Source organism: Bombina bombina, chromosome 4 (assembly GCF_027579735.1).
Source record: "Bombina bombina isolate aBomBom1 chromosome 4, aBomBom1.pri, whole genome shotgun sequence".
Classification (NCBI taxonomy): domain Eukaryota; kingdom Metazoa; phylum Chordata; class Amphibia; order Anura; family Bombinatoridae; genus Bombina; species Bombina bombina.
This window is the reverse complement of record NC_069502.1, coordinates 1,112,749,354-1,112,772,123: the sequence shown is the minus strand read 5'-3', so window position 1 is coordinate 1,112,772,123 and position 22,770 is coordinate 1,112,749,354. Positions and strand designations below refer to the sequence as shown.

Sequence of the window (22,770 nt, the reverse complement as noted above, 5' to 3'; positions counted from 1 at the left end):
AAGGTAATTTTATTGTCTGTCATAGCACCTTGTTTCTTCTCCTGAGTTCTGGATCCCTTAAGGAGGGTCTCCCTGTCTATTCTATCAACCTGTGTATGTGCCTGTTTGATTACATATTTAGGATATCCTCTATCCGTAAGCCTCTTTTCAAGTTCCTTTCTCTGTTCTTGAAAGGTAAATTCTTCACTGCAGTTTCGTTTTAGCCTAATCATCTCCCATTTAGCTACTGCTAATGATACATGCTTAGGGTGACAACTCTTAGCATGGAGCAGGGTATTCCTTGTGATTGGCTTCCTAAACGTACTGCTGTGAATTTTACCTGATCTGTCAGCTTTAAGAGTGAGATCCAAAAAATTTATCTCAGTATGATGGTATTCAAATGTAAATTTAAGGCCTACATCATTGTTGTTAAGGCTTGTGACAAAGTCTGAAAGTTCTGAGGGTGATCCACACCACACAAAAAGCAGATCATCGATATACCGCCTGTAAAAAGATATCTGATCTTTAAAGGGGTTCCGATCTCCAAAGATGTGGGACATCTCCCACCAACCCATAAGGAGGTTGGCATATGAGGGCGCAAATTTGGCCCCCATAGCTGTCCCACATCTTTGGAGATAAAAAGATTCCCCAAATCGAAAATAATTGTGTGTTAGCATAAAATGAGTGGCCCTCAGTATGTATTCAATGAAAGGCTCATCCAAAGTTGAAAAATTTTCCAAAAAGTACCTAATAGCCTCCAAACCCTTTTCATGAGGGATTGAAGAATAAAACATAATTTATGCTTACCTGATAAATTCCTTTCTTCTGTTGTGTGATCAGTCCACGGGTCATCATTACTTCTGGGATATAACTCCTCCCCAACAGGAAATGCAAGAGGATTCACCCAGCAGAGCTGCATATAGCTCCCCCCCTCTACGTCACTCCCAGTCATTCGACCAAGAATCAACGAGAAAGGAGAAACCAAGGGTGAAGTGGTGACTGGAGTATAATTTAAAAGATATTTACCTGCCTTAAAACAGGGCAGGCCGTGGACTGATCACACAACAGAAGAAAGGAATTTATCAGGTAAGCATAAATTATGTTTTCTTCTGTTATGTGTGATCAGTCCACGGGTCATCATTACTTCTGGGATACCAATACCAAAGCAAAAGTACACGGATGACGGGAGGGATAGGCAGGCTCATTATACAGAAGGAACCACTGCCTGAAGAACCTTTCTCCCAAAAATAGCCTCCGAAGAAGCAAAAGTGTCAAATTTGTAAAATTTGGAAAAAGTATGAAGCGAAGACCAAGTTGCAGCCTTGCAAATCTGTTCAACAGAGGCCTCATTCTTAAAGGCCCAAGTGGAAGCCACAGCTCTAGTAGAATGAGCTGTAATTCTTTCAGGAGGCTGCTGTCCAGCAGTCTCATAGGCTAAACGAATTATGCTACGAAGCCAGAAGGAGAGAGAGGTAGCCGAAGCCTTATGACCTCTCCTCTGACCAGAGTACACGACAAACAGGGAAGACGTTTGTCGAAAATCCTTAGTTGCCTGCAAGTAGAACTTGAGGGCACGAACTACATCCAGATTGTGTAGAAGACGTTCCTTCTTTGAAGAAGGATTTGGACACAAGGATGGAACAACAATCTCTTGATTGATATTCCTGTTAGTGACTACCTTAGGTAAGAACCCAGGTTTAGTACGCAGAACTACCTTGTCTGAGTGAAAAATCAGATAAGGAGAATCACAATGTAAGGCTGATAACTCAGAGACTCTTAGAGCCGAGGAAATAGCCATTAAAAACAGAACTTTCCAAGATAACAATTTTATATCAATGGAATGAAGGGGTTCAAACGGAACACCCTGTAAAACGTTAAGAACTAAGTTTAAACTCCATGGTGGAGCAACAGTTTTAAACACAGGCTTGATCCTAGCTAAAGCCTGACAAAAGGCCTGGACGTCTGGATTTTCTGACAGACGCCTGTGTAACAAGATGGACAGAGCTGAGATCTGTCCCTTTAATGAGCTAGCCGATAAACCCTTTTCTAAACCTTCTTGTAGAAAGGACAATATTCTAGGAATCCTAACCTTACTCCAGGAGTAACCTTTGGATTCGCACCAGTATAGGTATTTACGCCATATCTTATGGTAAATCCTTCTGGTAACAGGCTTCCTAGCCTGTATCAGGGTATCAATAACCGACTCAGAAAAACCACGTTTTGATAAAATCAAGCGTTCAATTTCCAAGCAGTCAGCTTCAGAGAAGTTAGATTTTGATGTTTGAATGGACCCTGTATCAGAAGGTCCTGTCTTAGAGGTAGAGACCAAGGCGGACAGGATGACATGTCCACTAGATCTGCATACCAAGTCCTGCGTGGCCATGCAGGCGCTATTAGAATCACTGATGCTCTCTCCTGTTTGATTTTGGCAATCAATCGAGGAAGCAGCGGGAAGGGTGGAAACACATAAGCCATCCCGAAGTTCCAAGGTGCTGTCAAAGCATCTATCAGAACCGCTCCCGGATCCCTGGATCTGGACCCGTAGTGAGGAAGTTTGGCGTTCTGGCGAGACGCCATGAGATCTATCTCTGGTTTGCCCCAACGTCGAAGTATTTGGGCAAAGACCTCCGGATGAAGTTCCCACTCCCCCGGATGAAAAGTCTGGCGACTCAAGAAATCCGCCTCCCAGTTCTCCACTCCCGGGATGTGGATTGCTGACAGGTGGCAAGAGTGAGACTCTGCCCAGCGAATTATCTTTGATACTTCCATCATTGCTAGGGAGCTTCTTGTCCCTCCTTGATGGTTGATGTAAGCTACAGTCGTGATGTTGTCCGACTGAAACCTGATGAACCCCCGAGTTTTTAACTGGGGCCAAGCCAGAAGGGCATGGAGAACTGCTCTCAATTCCAGAATGTTTATTGGTAGTAGACTTTCCTCCTGATTCCATTGTCCCTGAGCCTTCAGAGAATTCCAGACAGCGCCCCAACCTAGTAGGCTGGCGTCTGTTGTTACAATTGTCCAGTCCGGCCTGCTGAATGGCATCCCCCTGGACAGATGTGGCCGAGAAAGCCACCATAGAAGAGAGTTTCTGGTCTCTTGATCCAGATTCAGAGTAGGGGACAAGTCTGAGTAATCCCCATTCCACTGACTCAGCATGCACAATTGCAGCGGTCTGAGATGTAGACGTGCAAAGGGAACTATGTCCATTGCTGCTACCATTAAGCCGATCACCTCCATGCATTGAGCTACTGACGGGAGTTGAATGGAATGAAGGACACGGCATGCATTTAGAAGCTTTGTTAATCTGTCTTCTGTCAGATAAATCTTCATTTCTACAGAATCTATAAGAGTCCCCAAGAATGGAACTCTTGTGAGAGGAAAAAGAGAACTCTTCTTTTCGTTCACTTTCCATCCATGCGACCTTAGAAATGCCAGAACTAACTCTGTATGAGACTTGGCAGTTTGAAAGCTTGAAGCTTGTATCAGAATGTCGTCTAGGTACGGAGCTACCGAAATTCCTCGCGGTCTTAGTACCGCCAGAAGGGCACCCAGAACCTTTGTGAAGATTCTTGGAGCCGTAGCCAATCCGAATGGAAGAGCTACAAACTGGTAATGCCTGTCTAAGAAGGCAAACCTTAGATACCGGTAATGATCTTTGTGAATCGGTATGTGAAGGTAAGCATCCTTTAAATCCACTGTGGTCATGTACTGACCCTTTTGGATCATGGGTAAGATTGTCCGAATAGTTTCCATTTTGAACGATGGAACTCTTAGGAATTTGTTTAGGATCTTTAAATCCAAGATTGGCCTGAAAGTTCCCTCTTTTTTGGGAACCACAAACAGGTTTGAGTAAAACCCTTGTCCTTGTTCCGACCGCGGAACCGGATGGATCACTCCCATTAATAACAGATCTTGTACACAGCGTAGAAACGCTTCTTTCTTTATCTGGTTTGTTGACAATCTTGACAGATGAAATCTCCCTCTTGGGGGAGAGAATTTGAAGTCTAGAAGGTATCCCTGAGATATGATCTCTAGCGCCCAGGGATCCTGAACATCTCTTGCCCAAGCCTGGGCGAAGAGAGAGAGTCTGCCCCCCACTAGATCCGGTCCCGGATCGGGGGCCCTCGGTTCATGCTGTCTTTGGGGCAGCAGCAGGTTTCCTGGCCTGCTTGCCCTTGTTCCAGGACTGGTTAGGTTTCCAGCCTTGTCTGTAACGAGCAACAGCTCCTTCCTGTTTTGGTGCAGTGGAAGTTGATGCTGCTCCTGCTTTGAAATTCCGAAAGGGACGAAAATTAGACTGTCTAGCCTTAGCTTTGGCTTTGTCTTGAGGCAGGGCGTGGCCCTTACCTCCTGTAATGTCAGCGATAATTTCTTTCAAACCGGGCCCAAATAAAGTTTGCCCCTTGAAAGGTATATTAAGTAATTTGGACTTAGAAGTTACATCAGCTGACCAGGATTTTAGCCACAGCGCCCTACGTGCCTGAATGGCGAATCCTGAGTTCTTAGCCGTAAGTTTGGTTAAATGTACTACGGCCTCCGAAATGAATGAATTAGCTAGTTTAAGGACTCTAAGCCTGTCCGTAATGTCGTCCAGCGTAGCTGAACTAAGGTTCTCTTCCAGAGACTCAATCCAAAATGCTGCCGCAGCCGTAATCGGCGCGATGCATGCAAGGGGTTGCAATATAAAACCTTGTTGAACAAACATTTTCTTAAGGTAACCCTCTAATTTTTTATCCATTGGATCTGAAAAAGCACAGCTATCCTCCACCGGGATAGTGGTACGCTTAGCTAAAGTAGAAACTGCTCCCTCCACCTTAGGGACCGTTTGCCATAAGTCCCGTGTGGTGGCGTCTATTGGAAACATCTTTCTAAATATTGGAGGGGGTGAGAACGGCACACCGGGTCTATCCCACTCCTTAGTAACAATTTCAGTTAGTCTCTTAGGTATAGGAAAAACGTCAGTACTCGCCGGTACCGCAAAGTATTTATCCAACCTACACAATTTCTCTGGTATTGCAACAGTGTTACAATCATTAAGAGCCGCTAAAACCTCCCCTAGTAATACACGGAGGTTTTCCAATTTAAATTTAAAATTTGAAATATCTGAATCCAATCTGTTTGGATCAGAACCGTCACCCACAGAATGAAGCTCTCCGTCCTCATGCTCTGCAAGCTGTGACGCAGTATCAGACATGGCCCTAGTATTATCAGCGCACTCTGTTCTCACCCCAGAGTGATCACGCTTGCCTCTTAGTTCTGGTAATTTAGCCAAAACTTCAGTCATAACAGTAGCCATATCTTGTAATGTTATCTGTAATGGCCGCCCAGATGTACTAGGCGCCATAATATCACGCACCTCCCGGGCGGGAGATGCAGGTACTGACACGTGAGGCGAGTTAGTCGGCATAACTCTCCCCTCGCTGTTTGGTGAAATTTGTTCAATTTGTACAGATTGGCTTTTATTTAAAGTAGCATCAATACAGTTAGTACATAAATTTCTATTGGGCTCCACCTTGGCATTGGAACAAATGACACAGGTATCTTCCTCTGAATCAGACATGTTTAACACACTAGCAATAAACTTGCAACTTGGTTACAATCTTATTTAACAAAAACGTACTGTGCCTCAAAGAAGCACTAAACGATTAAATGACAGTTGAAATAATGAACTGAAAAACAGTTATAGCATCAATCCTTAAAAACAACACAACTTTTAGCAAAGGTTTGTTCCCATTAGTAAAGTAACAATAATTAAATTTGAAACATAAAAATTACAGAGCAACGTTTTTAATCACAGTCAATATATAAGTCTCACAGCTCTGCTGAGAGAATCTACCTCCCTCCAAAGAAGTTTGAAGACCCCTGAGTTCTGTTAGAGATGAACCGGATCATGCAGGAAATACAAGAGTAACTGACTGGAAATTTTTGATGCGTAGCAAAGAGCGCCAAAAACGGCCCCTCCCCCTCACACACAGCAGTGAGAGAGAAACGAAACTGTCACAATTAAAACAAGCAACTGCCAAGTGGAAAAATAATGCCCAAATATTTATTCACTCAGTACCTCAGAAAATGCAAACGATTCTACATTCCAGCAAAAACGTTTAACATGATAAATACCTATTAAAAGGTTTAGTGTACTTTTAACAGAGTAATTCCGGTGAAATACCATCCCCAGAATACTGAAGTGTAGAGTATACATACATGTCATTATAACGGTATGGCAGGATTTTCTCATCAATTCCATTCAGAAAATAAAAACTGCTACATACCTCAATGCAGATTCATCTGCCCGCTGTCCCCTGATCTGAAGCTTTTACCTCCCTCAGATGGCCGAGAAACAGCAATATGATCTTAACTACTCCGGTTAAAATCATAGTAAAAACTCTGGTAGATTCTTCTTCAAACTCTGCCAGAGAGGCAATAACACGCTCCGGTGCTATTGTAAAATAACAAACTTTTGATTGAAGTTATAAAAACTAAGTATAATCACCATAGTCCTCTCACACATCCTATCTAGTCGTTGGGTGCAAGAGAATGACTGGGAGTGACGTAGAGGGGGGGAGCTATATGCAGCTCTGCTGGGTGAATCCTCTTGCATTTCCTGTTGGGGAGGAGTTATATCCCAGAAGTAATGATGACCCGTGGACTGATCACACATAACAGAAGAAAGGGCGACTACATCCACAGTTAGCCAGATGTGTGCCCTAGAGTCCCACAAAAAATCTTCCAATAAAATTAAAAGATCTTTAGTGTCTCTCACATAGCTCTGCAAGCTTTTTACAAATGGAAAAAGTAAGGCATCTAACCATTGAGATAGATGTTCAAAAATAGACCCAATTCCACTTATAATAGGTCTACCCTTTACCTCTGTTAGTGTTTTGTGGACTTTAGGAAGATGGTGGAAGATGGGCACCACTGGACATTCAACATACAAATATTCGAAAGTGGCAAGATCAAAATGCCCATCCTCCAAACCATCATCCAAAAGTCTCCTCAAATCCCTTTGGAAGCATTGTGTCGGGTCCCTATCGAGTTCCAGATAACTATCTGTATCATGTAGCTGTCTGTGCGCTTCGTGAATATAGGCCTCCCTATCTAAAACAACTACTGCACCTCCCTTATCGGCTGTGCGTATCACTAAATTCTTGTTCTTCTGTAGTTCTGTGATAGCCTTCCTTTCAGTAATTGTAAGGTTAGATTTGGTCTTAAAATCACCATTAGTCTCTATTTTAGAGGCGAATAGAGTAAGATCATTCTCCACTCTTTTGAAAAAAGTTTCAAGTGTAGTGCCTCTGGATTGTATCGGGTAATATTCAGATGGTTTTTTAAAACCACTGAAATTAGAAATTTTTTTGGAAGGATCTAAGACTTCCCCTTGCCTTCCTAGTTGTTGTAATGTGATGACATCACATGCTTCAGAAAAGTCGACAAGTTTAGGATTTTCTGAACTTTGTTGTGTGTGAACATCAGGATGGCCCTGTGCCATTGTCATATCTCCCTGAAAATGTTTTTTTAGGGTTAAATTCCTGATAAGCTTGTTCACATCCAACATTGTTCTGAAAAGATCAAAATTACATGTTGGTGCAAAGGACATTCCATAACTTAAAACTCTAAGTTGTACATCAGAAAGTGATATGCTGGATAAGTTGATAACATTATATTTATTGTTAGTGTCAGCATTTCTTACTGGTATTTGGTTTTCCTGTTTCCCCTTAGGGTGTACCTGTCCTGCTTGTTCTGCTTGGCCTGACCTATTCCAGTTTTGTCCCTGGACTGGTAAAAAACCTGTTCAAAGACTCTCCTATCTTCACCTGTATTCGAAATTGCTTGGTGGGAAGACTGCTGTTCACTTGTCACATATTTGGTGTTTGAATTCTTACTATCCTTAGTATTCTGGAGTGTAGGTTTAGCAGGTTTATTGTGTATACCCTGATTTTTATGTGTGGGTCCAGGTGTTTGTATGTTAACCTGTTTGCCTGGGGTCTTAAGTATGCCTTTTGGTGCAGCCACTACAATCTCACTTCCCGAAGTGCCTGCTTCTTCCCCTGAATCTGGCTCACTATCTGTGTACTGGAATTGTCCCACCTGTGAAGGGTCAGTGTTTTTCTGTTGAAGATTACCCCCTCTGTTTCTATTCCTATTTCTACTCCTAGATCTACCTCTTCTGTTGCTAGACCTCCTTGTATTAGTACTGGAATGACTCCAGATATAAACTGATTGGTTGTCATAATCTGATTGGTCTCGAAGATACTTAGAGTGTTTCATATTAAGGATAAGATTTTTAGATTCAATAAGTGTAGCCCTGAGAATGCCATCAAATTTTAAATAATCTAAATCCTGTTTCTTGTCATTCAAAACTTGCTGTAGTGTGTCAATTTCTGTTCTAATATTAGTAAGCAATTTCATTTTATACATAATCAACAGATTCATTAGCCTAAAGGAGCATTCTGTTAAAACAGCATTCCATGTGTTAATAAATTCACTATCAGTGACTTCAAAGGTGGGAAATTTTGCAATCCTCAGTCCCCTTGGTACAATATTCAATTTGATATATTTCTCAAATGTCCACACATCGAATTGTAGCCTGTGTTCTTTAACTAACAGAATCTCCATTTTATCAAAAAGTTCACTTAATGAAAAGGTAGTGATATCTGTAGAGAAAATAGAGTCCAGTTCCTGATCTCCATAACCTCTTTCATCCACAGGTAGTAATGAGTAATAGTTAACAACAGACCCCTCCATGGTGGGAAAAAAGGCTCAATAGATGCACTAAACTTATATGCTGCCAGAAAGCATAAAAGTAATTCAATGGGTGAAGGAAAGTTAGTAAAGTGCACTATATTAGTAAGCTCCCGTTATGGGAATGATTCACAACTCTCACTTGCAAGATTGTAGTATATGCCCAAAGACAAGGGATAAAGCAATCCGTTGAGAAGGTAAACTTAACACTGAGTTCAATTGTTAGCACACTCTTGCCCCGGACTCTTCAGACAAAACAACAGCACAAAAGGAGTATGCCATATACGTTTAACACTGTCACAGCAAATTCATTGGCTATACTCACTGCATCAAATGCGGTGCTGTGTTGTCACAATCCTTCCGGCTCCGTGTGCTGCAAACAAAACCCCGTTGTTCACCGCTCCTTGCAGAATCCTCTGTGCCGATTCAGTGTGTTTCACACAGTGCGCGTCCGATGACGTATGCACAGCCGGTCACGTGGTGTGCGGTGTCCAATCGGTGTATCCCTTTTCCTCGTCTTCAGTAGAAAGCCAGCAGACATAAACAGGGCTATACATACAGGCGAGTCCAAACCCAGCCTGATAAGTGAGAGGCTTCCGAGCCTAGGGACCCCAGATACTGGCGTAATTAAATGTTCAGTAGAAAGAAATCCAGGGTCAAAGAGTAAAATAAAATCCAAACTTTATTAAAGTCCACTTGTGGATAAAAAACCATGGGGGTCACAAACATACAGCACTCAGCACTTGTTGTTTCCAGCTGACATGTTTCGGTGTAGTACCGTAATCATAGCTGATGGAATACACAAGTGCTGCTTCATTTAAAAGCAGAGTAAAATTCTGATTGGTTAATAACAAGTACAAACCTGCGTGTGAGTGTGTGAACAGGTGATTGTATCAAAGTTAACCTATTACATACCAAAAGAATAGAAACTTAAATAGTGAATGAATATGTACATTATGTATACTGCTAATTATAAATGCTTAACTATTAGATTTCAAAGCTAAACCAAATCATAGGTTCATACTGCCTTAACGGAAAACATACTTAATTCCTATTAGTTTAGATAATTTAAATAATTTAAATATCTAGGCAGGTACCCCTAATCCTATAGTAATTTCTAATGGGGGAGAGCAAACGTTATTTTCTAGTTATTGGTGCTCAGCTTAATGCTTAGTATTGTTTATTGAAATAGTGTAAATAAACTACATGAGTAATGTGGAGAACTGCAAAAGAATATAGTGACATGTGATAACGCCATCTATCATTCTTATCTCTCTGGTCGAAACAAAGTTAAGAAGCATAGGACTGTAGCAACACATATAAATGCCATAGACCATCTCTGGATAAGGTAAAAATTAGTGTGTATAGCTAACAGTTGCTATCAATGTTTACAACCAAACTCTTATAGGTTTAGCACTATATAAATAAATGCAAAGAAGGGATTTAAAATAACCCAAATAACTGAAGCCTTTTCATTTTATCTTATTGTAAAGACTTAATAGACTAAATTGTGTGCGGTTAAACAAAAATATATATGAAGTTCTTGGGAGTATATTTGGAGTATTATTTAAAGTATTAAGTATCCCACTACTTCCAGTAATTAATTAGGTCATATTCTGAGTTAAGTCCCTTTGGGACACGAGTTTGTAACTTAAAAATCCAGAACATCTCCCTTTTACCTAGAATGTGGGATCTATCTCCTCCACGTAGGGGAATAGTAACTTTTTCAATGGCTTGCCATCTCAGTGTTGCACTACTCTGATTATGTACGGTTTTGAAATGTTTAACCAGTGGGGTACTGGCCTCTCCAATTTTAATAGTAGAAAGGTGATTACGAATCCTTGTATTGACCTCTGTACTAGTGAGTCCTACATACTGAAGATGACATTCTATGCATGTAAGTAAATATATAACATAGGAGGATGTACAGTTTAGGCACGCCTGGATTTTGAACTCTTCTCTTGTGACTGTTGAATGAAACTTGTCCGAAATGATGGCAAGATCACATGGTTTGCACCTGGATTTTCCACATCTGTACATCCCCCTGTGTTTCAGCCAAGAACCCTGTGGTTTCTCAGAGCAGGGTGGTAACTCTGATGGTGAGAGAATGTTACCTAGGGTCTTACTCCTTCTAAATGAGCAACGTAAGCCTTTCTCTACTGTATTCACAAGCTTATCGTCTGCTGCCAACATTCTAAAGTGTTTGTTAATTATGTTACAGATTTCTTTATATTCCGTACTATAATCTGTAACGAAGGTAATTTTATTGTCTGTCATAGCACCTTGTTTCTTCTCCTGAGTTCTGGATCCCTTAAGGAGGGTCTCCCTGTCTATTCTATCAACCTGTGTATGTGCCTGTTTGATTACATATTTAGGATATCCTCTATCCGTAAGCCTCTTTTCAAGTTCCTTTCTCTGTTCTTGAAAGGTAAATTCTTCACTGCAGTTTCGTTTTAGCCTAATCATCTCCCCTTTAGCTACTGCTAATGTATATATATATAAACAGTGAATCTGTGGGAATGCTTTTCACTAGGCAGTACATGGTGTGTTTATTTGTATTTTCTGAACATAGTATGCATCAGCTGTAACTTACATTCCGTGTGTGGGCTGGAACTCATGGTTTTATTTCTGCTTTTTTTTAGTAGCAATACAAGAAAATAATTATACGTTTATTCATGGATTGCAATATATATGTATATATATATATATATATATATATATATACACACACACACACTTTTTGTACCCATTTTCTCCCCCCCCCCCACCCAGTTATTTGTCCGGTATTTTTGTGGCGGGCACCTGCCAGCCCGAGCCATAACCAAAAGCAAAATTATAATATAAAACTGTGGGACAACAAAAAGATCTACTACTGTAAAGTGTATGCCGAAACTGCAGCGGAAAATCAGCAAACATTTGAGCTGCAAAATCTTGTTTGCCTCTTGGCTTTTAAGTGCTTAACCCTAACATAACCGCATGATTAACCTATAAACCTAATGTTTTAAGTACACTAAAATCAGGGCCATTTTATTTCAATTAGGCTACAAAAGACCCATCTCAATTAGTGGAAATTCTGAAATAGCAAGCTGAAATATAGTGTAACTCAAAGACATATAATATAACACAAAGCACTGACTCTAGGGCTGGTTTGTGCAGTGTTTAAGATATCACCATGCTCACATAATATAGCCTTAAAGAGATATTGGTGTCTTTTACTAATATTTATATAATCTTAAAAGCCTTTCAAAGTGACTTTTTGTAAGCAGGGACTTAAGAAAAGTCTCTTAATTGTGTTCATCTTAGCTCCTCAGCTCCTACACTGATCAAGCAATTGTTGTGTAGCATAATAAAACATTTTTTAGGAGAATTAAAATAAAATCTGGATACATCTGACAATCAAGGATACATCAAGGATACATTTGACAATCACATTCTAAGAGAAATCATGTGACATAATTAAAATCAATTATTTCTCACCTGGTATCTTCCTAGCGTCACTTTCACTTCACAATCAGGGGCGTTTTTGCAGTAAACCTGCAAATTCAGTACTTCTCTTTTACAGCAATTATCTTTAAAAACCTGGAAAGTAATAGGACATAAGAAGTAAATCCAAGGATTTTTTCATTATAAAGGCAAACTGTAGCTCTTAAATCAGACAATGCACTGTGATAAAGAAAGAATGAAATTTGGCGCAGGAAGATAGAAGAATCTATTTTAACATATTGGAATCTCCCTAAAACATCAGAAAGAAAAATCATGAAAACTCTGTCCCATACGAATATAAATGTACATGCTGTATACAGAGCTGGTCTATTGGTTGTGATGTAAATAGGAGATACTGTGACACTCTCCCTCTGAGACATCAACAAACTCTTATTTTAAATCTCATAAGAATAAAATATACATGAAAAAAACATAATTTATGTAAGAACTTACCTGATAAATTCATTTCTTTCATATTGGCAAGAGTCCATGAGCTAGTGACATATGGGATATACAATCCTACCAGGAGGGGCAAAGTTTCCCAAAACTCAAAATGCCTATAAATACACCCCTCACCACACCCACAATTCAGTTTAACGAATAGCCAAGCTGTGGGGTGAAAAAGAAAGGAGTAGAAAGCATCAACAAAGGAAATTTGGAAATAATTGTGCTTTATACAAAAAATCATAAACCACCATAAGAAGGGTGGGCCTCATGGACTCTTGCCAATATGAAAGAAATGCATTTATCAGGTAAGTTCTTACATAAATTATGTTTTCTTTCATGTAATTGGCAAGAGTCCATGAGCTAGTGACATATGGGATAGCAATACCCAAGATGTGGATCTCCACTCAAGAGTCACTAGAGAGGGAGGGAATAAAATAAAAACAGCCATATTCCGCTGAAAAAATTAGTCCACAACCCAAAAAAAATAAGTTTATTTTCATTTTTGAAAGAAAAAAATTTAAATCAAAAGCAGAAGAATCAAACTGAAACAGCTGCCTGAATAACTTTTCTACCAAAAACTGCTTCCGAGGAAGCAAATACATCAAAACGGTAGAATTTAGTAAATGTATGCAAAGAGGACCAAGTTGCCGCTTTGCAAATCTGATCAACTGAAGCTTCATTCTTAAAAGCTCACGAAATGGAGACTGATCTAGTAAAATAAGCTGTAATTCTCTGAGGCGGGGCCTGACCCGACTCCAAATAAGCTTGATGAATCAAAAGTTTCAACCAAGAAGCCAAGGAAATAGCAGAAGCCTTCTGACCTTTCCTAGGACCAGAAAATTAAACAAATAGACTGGAAGTCTTCCTGAAATCTTTAGTAACTTCCACATAATATTTCAAAGCTCTTACCACATCCAAAGAATGTAAGGATCTTTCCAAAGAATTCTTAGGATTAGGACACAAGGAAGGGACAACAATTTCTCTACTAATGTTGTTAGAATTCACAACCTTAGGTAAAAATTGAAAAGAAGTCTGCAAAACTGCCTTATCCTGATGAAAAATCAGAAAAGGAGACTCACAAGAAGGAGCAGATAACTCAGAAACTCTTCTAGCAGAAGAGATGACCAAAAGGAACAACACTTTCCAAGAAAGTAGTTTAATGTCCAAAGAATGCATAGGTTCAAATGGAGGAGCCTGTAAAGCCTTCAGAACCAAATTAAGACTCCAAGGAGGAGAAATTGATTTAATAACAGGCTTAATACGAACTAAAGCCTGTACAAAACAGTGTATATCAGGAAGTATAGCAATCTTTCTGTGAAATAAAACAGAAAGAGCGGAGATTTGTCCTTTCAAGGGAACTTGCAGACAAACCCTTATCCAAACCATCCTGAAGAAACTGTAAAATTCTAGGAATTCTAAAAGAATGCCAGGAGAATTTATGAGAAGAACACAATGAAATGTAAGTCTTCCAAACTCTATAATAAATCTTTCTAGAGACAGATTTACAAGCTTGTAACATAGTATTAATCACTGAGTCAGAGAAATCTCTATGATTTAGTACTAAGCGTTCAATTTCCATAACTTCAAATTTAATGATTTGAGATCCTGATGGAAAAACGGACCTTGAGATAGTAGGTCTGGCCGTAACGGAAGTGGCCAAGGTGGGCAACTGGACATCCAAACCAGATCCGCATACCAAAACCTGTGTGGCCATGCTGGAGCCACCAGCAACACAAATGATTGTTCCATGATGATTTTGGAGATCACTCTTGGAAGGAGAACTAGAGGCGGGAAAATGTAAGCAGGATGATAACACCAAGGAAGTGTCAGCGCATCCACTGCTTCAGCCTGAACATCCCTGGACCTGGACAGGTATATGGGAAGTTTCTTGTTTAGATGAGAGGCCATGAGATCTATCTCTGGAAGACCCCATATCTGAACAATCTGAGAAAACACATCTGGATGGAGAGACCACTCCCCTGGATGTAAAGTCTGGCGGCTGAGATAATCCGCCTCCCAATTGTCTACACCTGGGATATGCACCGCAGAGATTAGACAGGAGCTGGATTCCGCCCAAACAAGTATACAAGATACTTCTTTCATAGCTTGGGGACTGTGAGTCCCACCCTGATGATTGACATATGCCACTGTTTTGATATTGTCTGTCTGAAAACAAATGAACGGTTCTCTCTTTAACAGAGGCCAAAACTGAAGAGCTCTGAGAATTGCACGGAGTTCTAAAATATTTATTGGTAATCTCGCCTTTTGAGATTTCCAAACCTCTTGTGCTGTCAGAGATCCCCAAATAGCTCCCCAACCTGAAAGACTTGCATCTGTTGTTATCACAGTCCAGGTTGGCCGAACAAAAGAAGCCCCTTGAACTAAACAATGGTGATCTATCCACCATGTCAGAGAGTGTCGTACATTGGGATTTAAGGATATTAATTGTGATATCTTTGTATAATCCCTGCACCATTGATTCAGCATACAAAGCTGAAGAGGTCTCATGTGAAAACGATCAAAGGGGATTGCGTCCGATGCTGCAGTCATGAGACCTAAAACTTCCATGCACATAGCCACTGAAGGGAATGACTGAGACTGAAGGTGCCGGCAAGCTGCAACCACTTTTAAACGTCTCTTGTCTGTTAGAGACAGAGTCATGGACACTGAATCTATCTGGAAGCCTAAAAAGGTGACCCTTGTCTGAGGAATCAAGAAACTTTTTGGTAAATTGATCCTCCAACCATGTTTCCGAAGAAACAACACCAAGATATCGTTCAAATAAGGAAACACCGCAATACCCTGTTCTCTGATTACAGAGAGTAGGGCACCCAGAACCTTTGAAAAGATTCTTGGACCTGTTGCTAGGCCAAATGGAAGAGCAACAAATTGGTAATGCTTGTTTAGAAAAGAGAATCTCAGAAACTGAAAACGTTCTGGATGAATCGAAATATGAAGGTATGCATCCTGCAAGTCTATTGTGGACATATAATGTCCTTGCTGAACAAAAGGCAGATTAGTTCTTATAGTCACCATCTTGAAAGTTGGTACTCTTACATAACGATTCAAAATTTTCAGATCCAGAACTGGTCTGAATAAATTTTCCTACTTTGGAACAATGAATAGATTTGAATAAAACCCCAAACCTTGTTCCTGAAGAGGAACTGACATGATTACCCCTGAAGACTCCAGGTCTGAAACACACTTCAGGAAAGTCTGAGCTTTTACTGGATTTGCTGGGATACGTGAGAGAAAAAATCTTCTCACAGGAGGTCTTACTCTGAATCCTATTCAATACCCTTGAGAGATATGCTCTGAATCCATTGATTTTGGACAGATTTTATCTAAATATACTTGATAAACCTTAATCTGCCCCCTACCAGCTGAGCTGGAATGAGGGCCGCACCTTCATGCGGACTTAGGGGCTGACTTTGGTTTCCTAAATGGCTTGGATTTATTCCAATTTGAGGAAGGCTTCCAATTGGAGGCAGATTCCTTGGGGGGAGGATTGAGTTTTTGTTCCTTATTCTGACGAAAGGAACGAAAACAGTTAGAAGCCTTAGATTTACCCTTAGGTTTTTTTATCCTGAGGCAGAAAAACTCCCTTTCCTCCAGTGACAGTTGAAATAATAGAATCCAACTGAGAACCAAATAAATTATTACCTTGGAAAGAAAGAGATAGTAATCTAGATTTAGAAGTCATATCAGCATTCCAAGATTTAAGCCACAAAGCTCTTCTAGCTAATATAGCTAAAGACATGGATCTAACATAAATTTTGATAATATCAAAAATGGCATCACAAATAAAATGATTAGCATATTGCAGTAAGGGAATAATGCTAGATAAGTCAGAATCCAATTCCTTTTGCGCTAAATTCTCCAACCAGAAAGTTGATGCAGTCGCAACATCAGCCAAATAAATTGCAGGTCTGAGAAGATGACCTGAATATAAATAGGCCTTCCTTAGATAAGATTCAAGCTTCCTATCTAAAGGATCCTTAAAGGAAGTACTATCTTCCACAGGAATAGTGGTACGTTTAGCAAGAGTAGAAATAGCCCCATCAACTTTGGGGATCTTTTCCCAAAACTCTATAGATTTTGCTGGTAAAGGATACAATTTTTTAAACCTTGAAGAAGGAATAAAAGACGTACCTGGCTTATTCCATTCCCTAGAAATAATATCAGAAATAGCCTCAGGAATAGGAAAAACCCCTGGAGAAACCACAGGAGGTTTAAAAACAGCATTTAAACGTTTATTAGACTGAATGTCAATAGGACTGGTTAACTCAATATCCAAAGTAATTAACACTTCTTTTAATAAAGAACGCATATACATTTATATATTTTAAATAAATAAGTAGATTTTTCAGTGTCAATGTCCGAGGAAGGATCTTCTGTATCAGATAGATCCTCATCAGAAGAGGATAAATTATTATATTGTTGGTCAATTGAAATTTCATCAACTAAATGAGAAGTTTTAAAAGACCTTTTATGTTTATTAGAAGGTGGAAATGCAGACAAAGGCTTCAGGATAGAATCAGAAACAAATTCTTTAAAAATTACAGGAATATCATGCACATTAGAAGTTGAAGGAACTGCAACTGGCAATGTACTATTACTGATGGATACACTATCTGCATGTAAAAGGTTATCATGACAACTATTACAAATGACATTCAGCGAAATAATTTCTACAATTTTACAACAAATGCACTTAGCTTTGGTAGAACCGATGTCAGGCAGCAATGTTCTAGCAGAAACTTCTGAGGCAGGATCAAATTGAGACATCTTGCAAAATGTAAGAGAAAAAAACAACATATAAAGCAAAATTATCTATTTCCTTATATGACAGTTTCAGGAATGGGAAAAAATGCAAATAGCATAGCCCTCTGATAGAGAAAAAAGCAAGAGGCAAACATCAATGGGGTATTGAAATAATGAAAAAGTTTGGCGCCAAGTATGACGCACAACGTAACAAACTTTTTTGGCGTCAAAAATAACTGGAAATGACACACTCGCGTCACTAATGACGCAATGCTCGCGTCACTAATGACGCAACCGTGTGAAAGGTCTTGGCGTCAAGTATGACGCCGGAAATGACGAAGTTGCCTCATAGACGTATTTTTCCGCGGCAAAAATATTTTCACGCCAAGAATGACACAATAAAATTTTGCATTTGACGCACCTGCGGGCCTAATACCGCCCACAATATGCAAGAAGTAGTCAATTGAAAAAAAGACTAAACCCCAGGTAAGAAATACATTTATATTTAGAACTTTATATAAATGCATAAAGTGCCAAACAACAGCTGAGGTGTCTTAAGTAATAAAAAACATACTTACCAAAAGACACCCATCCACAAATAGCAGATAGCCAAACCAGTACTAAAACAGTTATCAGTAGAGGTAATGGTAAATTGAGAGTATATCGTCGATCTGAAAAGGGAGGTAGGAGATGAATCTCTACGACCGATAACAGAGAACCTATGAAATAGACCCCCGTTAGGGAAATCATTGTATTCAATAAGTGACATTCGCTGTACTCTGAGAGGAATCGGGCTTCAACAATGCTGAGAAGCACATATCAACGTAGAAATCTTAGCACAAACTTACTTCACTACCTCCATAGGAGGCAAAGTTTGTAAAACTGAATTGTGGGTGTGGTGAGGGGTGTATTTATAGGCATTTTGAGGTTTGGGAAACTTTGTCCCTCCTGGTAGGATTGTATATCCCATATGTCACTAGCTCATGGACTCTTGCCAATTACATGAAAGAAATTGTCACAACCCATTATTATATATTATTGGCTCTAGTCGCAGCAGATTGTTGAATAAATTCTATATCAAGTTGAGAAGAAATGCAGAAAGATTTCTTTTTGCGATAACGAGTTTCCAATTATGGCCCAATTTTTTAGTGTTTTTTTCAGAGCTGGATTTCTTCATGTGATGGTACAATACACTATGATCTGGATTTGCACAGATTTTAGTATGTTGCACTTTTACAAGAAGAAATCTGAAAAGGGCCGAAGGCTGTGAGCGGCCACCTTCTTTGGTATTCGGCAGCTAAGGAAGCTGCCGAATGCACAGGCCTAGTAAATACCTAAATGCACAGGCCTAGTATATACCTAAATGCACAGGCCTAGTATATACCTAAATGCCCAGGCCTAGTATATACCTAAATGCACAGGCCTAGTAAATAACTTAATACACAGGCCTAGTATATGCCTAAATGCACAGGCCTATTAGTATATACCTAAATCCACAGGCCTAGCATATACCTAAATCCACAGGCCTAGTATATACCTAAATACACAGGCCTAGTAAATACCTAAATGCACAGGCCTAGTAAATACCTAAATACACAGGCCTAGTATATACCTAAATGCACAGGCCTAGTATATACCTAAATACACAGGCCTAGTATATACCTAAATGCACAGGCCTAGTATATACCTAAATGCACAGGCCTAGTATATACCTAAATGCACAGGCCTATTATATACCTAAATGCACAGGCCTAGTATATATCTAAATACACAGGCCTAGTATATACCTAAATACACAGGCCTATTAGTATATACCTAAATGCACAGGCCTAGTATATACCTAAATACACAGGCCTAGTATATACCTAAATACACAGGCCTAGTATATACCTAAATACATAGGACTAGTATATACCTAAATGCACAGGCCTAGTATATACCTAAATATACAGGCTTATTAGTATATACCTAAATGCACAGGCCTAGTATATACCTAAATATACAGGCCTATTAGTATATACCTAAATGCACAGGCCTAGTATATACCTAAATACACAGGCCTAGTATATACCTAAATACACAGGCCTATTAGTATATACCTAAATACACAGGCCTACCTAGTATATACCTAAATACACAGAACTAGTAAATACCTAAATACACAGACCTAGTATATACCTAAATGCACAGGCCTAGGATATACCTAAATACACAGGCCTATTAGTATATACCTAAATACACAGGCCTAGTAAATACCTAAATGCACAGGCCTAGTATATACCTAAATACACAGGCCTAGTATATACCTAAATACACAGGCCTATTAGTCTATACCTAAATGCACAGGCCTATTATATACCTAAATATACAGGCCTAGTATATACCTAAATGCACAGTCCTAGTAAATACCTAAATACACAGGCCTATTAGTAGATACCGAAATGCACAGGCCTATTAGTATATACCTAAATGCACAGGCCTATTAGTATATACCTAAATGCACAGGCCTAGTATATACCCAAATGCACAGGGCTATTAGTATATACCTAAATGCACAGGCCTATTAGTATATACCTAAATGATCAAGCCTAGTATATACTCAAATGCACAGGGCTATTAGTATATAGCTAAATGCACAGGCCTATTAGTATATACCTAAATGATCAAGCCTAGTATATACCCAAATGTACAGGCCTATTAGTATATACCTAAATGATCAAGCCTATATATACCAAAATGCACAGGCCTATTGGTATATACCTAAATGCACAAGCCTAGTATATACCTAAATGCACAGGCCTATTAGTATATACCTAAATGCATAGGCCTAGTATATACCTAAATGCACTAGCCTAGTATATACCTAAATGCACAAGCCTATATATACCTAAATGCACAAGCCTATTAGTATATACCTAAATGCACAGGCCTATTAGTATATACCAAAATGCACAAGCCTATTAGTATATATCAAAATGCACAGGCCTTGTATATACCTAAATGCACAGGCCTTGTATATACCTAAATACACCGGCCTATTATATACCAAAATGCACAGGCCTTGTATATACCTTAATGCACAGGTGTAGATATAAATATATCCCTATAAAGAGATCTATAGAATTGGTCTCCCAAAGCACATTATCTTCAACTTGGATTGAATCTCACGTGAAATTAGTATACAGGACTTATTACACTCCAGAAAAAGGTTTTAGATGGGGTAAACATTTAATGCCTTTTCAAAATGTTCCTACCCAATGGCTAATATGATTCATATGATTTGGAAGTGTCCCAAAATTAGCCAACTCTGGCAGAAAGTTGCTTTTTGGGCTTCCAAATCTCTTAAATTACCTATTTGTAATTTTAATATACTACAGATAGTATTCCTTTGGGATGAGTTACAAAATCCCCAATATAAAAAGCTAATCAATGTGATTATTCTTGCAGTTAGATATTTGATAGTTAGGAAGTGGAAGGAACCAACTATTCCCAATATATTAGAAGTTAAAAACTATCTGAAAAAACAATATATATTAGAACAACACAATGTAGATATGAATAATGAGCGAGATATTTATACTTTTTTTTTTAAAAATGGGCATAATTTATTAAGAGTCTTTCTTTAAATGAAAGAGACTATCTTATTTTTCCTTTTAGAAATACTGAAATAGTCTTACTAGGGATTTGGTAGGAAGAGAGAAAATGGAAAGGAAAGGATGATTCCACATTTTTTTTCTTTTTCTTTCTTTCTTTTTCCCGTCCTCCCCTTCACCCACTAGATAAATTTAAGAGGTATAGGCATAAGATGCTGAATGTTTAAATCCTAATTTTGTGGACTACACTTATTAAATGTTAAGATGGTAAGAATTAGAACGTAGAAAAATCATGTAAATTTTATTTATATGATACTTTATGGCATCTATTATGTATAAATGTATTATGTATAAAAACCAATAAAACAAGTTAAAAAAATAATAATAATAAAGGGATTATCTATCTTTAAAAACAATACAAATTCTGGAGTAGACTGTCCCTTTAAGAAATATAAGGCTTATTTATCTCCCTGCAGATCTGAGATCTTTTGGTTAACCAAGTTAACCAAACTGCAACAGGAAACCAATTTATCTGAAAGTGCCAAGTGCCAACATTTCAAAAAGCATAGAAAAGGAGTTGTTTTTGTTGATCTTTTTATATGAAAGAAATTGCATACAGCTTTCTGAACCAAGTGGCACAAATTAGCTGCTTTTTTCTAAGTGTAGAACACATAACCACATTGAAACAGTGATTGGGGGACTTTCGGCAGTAGCCATCACGGTGGCTGATAACCTTGTCATGGGGCTGATTTACAGCTTGTTCCTGCTTTTCATTGAATATAATTTTAGTAAAATGAATAAAATAATAATTAAACAAAACAAAACAAAAAAACACTTATCTCAACGTTCATTAGCTGAGTAGTATCTAAAACTGCTGAATCCTACAGTAACACAACTTCATGCAGGAGGGTTGAAGGGCAGAGAACAGATACAGCACTGCCTAATCAGTGAGTGCTCCAACATAAAAATGGAAAGGAAGGAAAATAAATTAGACGGAAAAAGGGGGAGGAGAATAACTCAAAGCAAAACAGATCTTTAAAACTCACAGCTGAATTCAGCATTAAGCCCCAGCCCCCACAGCATTTCACTGACAGGTGGGGATATCTTCAGCAGGTAAGTTGCTGAAGCAAGCTGCAGCTCTGGACAGCACTATTCATGTTCCTCCTTGCACACCCTGCAGCATGTGTAACTCATAAGTGGTGGCAACACTATGGCCTAGATTTGGAGTTTGGCGTTAGCCGTGAAAACCAGCGTTAGAGGCTCCTAATGCTGGTTTTAGGCTACCTCCAGTATTTGGAGTCACTCAAAATAGGGTCTAACGCTCACTTTTCAGCCGCAACTTTTCCATACCGCAGATCCCCTTACGTCAATTGCGTATCCTATCTTTTCAATGGGATCTTTCTAACTCCGGTATTTAGAGTCGTGTCTGAAGTGAGCGTTAGAAATCTAACGACAAAACTCCAGCCGCAGAAAAAAGTCAGTAGTTAAGAGCTTTCTGGGCTAACGCCGGTTCATAAAGCTCTTAACTACTGTGCCCTAAAGTACACTAACACCCATAAACTACCTATGTACCCCTAAACCGATGTCCCCCCACATCGCCGCCACTCGATTACATTTTTTTAACCCCTAATCTGACGACCGCCACCTACGTTATCCTTATGTACCCCTAATCTGCTGCCCCTAACACTGCCGACCCCTATATTATATTTATTAACCCCTAATCTGCCCCCCACAACGTCGCCGCCAGCTACCTACACTTATTAAC

At 39.2% G+C, this 22,770-nt stretch overlaps 1 protein-coding gene across 6 annotated transcripts in view; it reads right to left on the bottom strand.

The window, feature by feature from the left end:
* Positions 1 to 22,770, bottom strand: part of TRAF5 (TNF receptor associated factor 5) — a 319,757-nt gene that overhangs the window by 137,668 nt on the left and 159,319 nt on the right. For all 6 annotated transcript variants that reach the window (XM_053712398.1, XM_053712400.1, XM_053712397.1 and 3 more), the window contains one exon: positions 12,196 to 12,297. In XM_053712398.1, the coding sequence (XP_053568373.1) occupies positions 12,196 to 12,297 (102 nt within the window). The remainder of the gene's footprint in view (positions 1 to 12,195; positions 12,298 to 22,770) is intronic.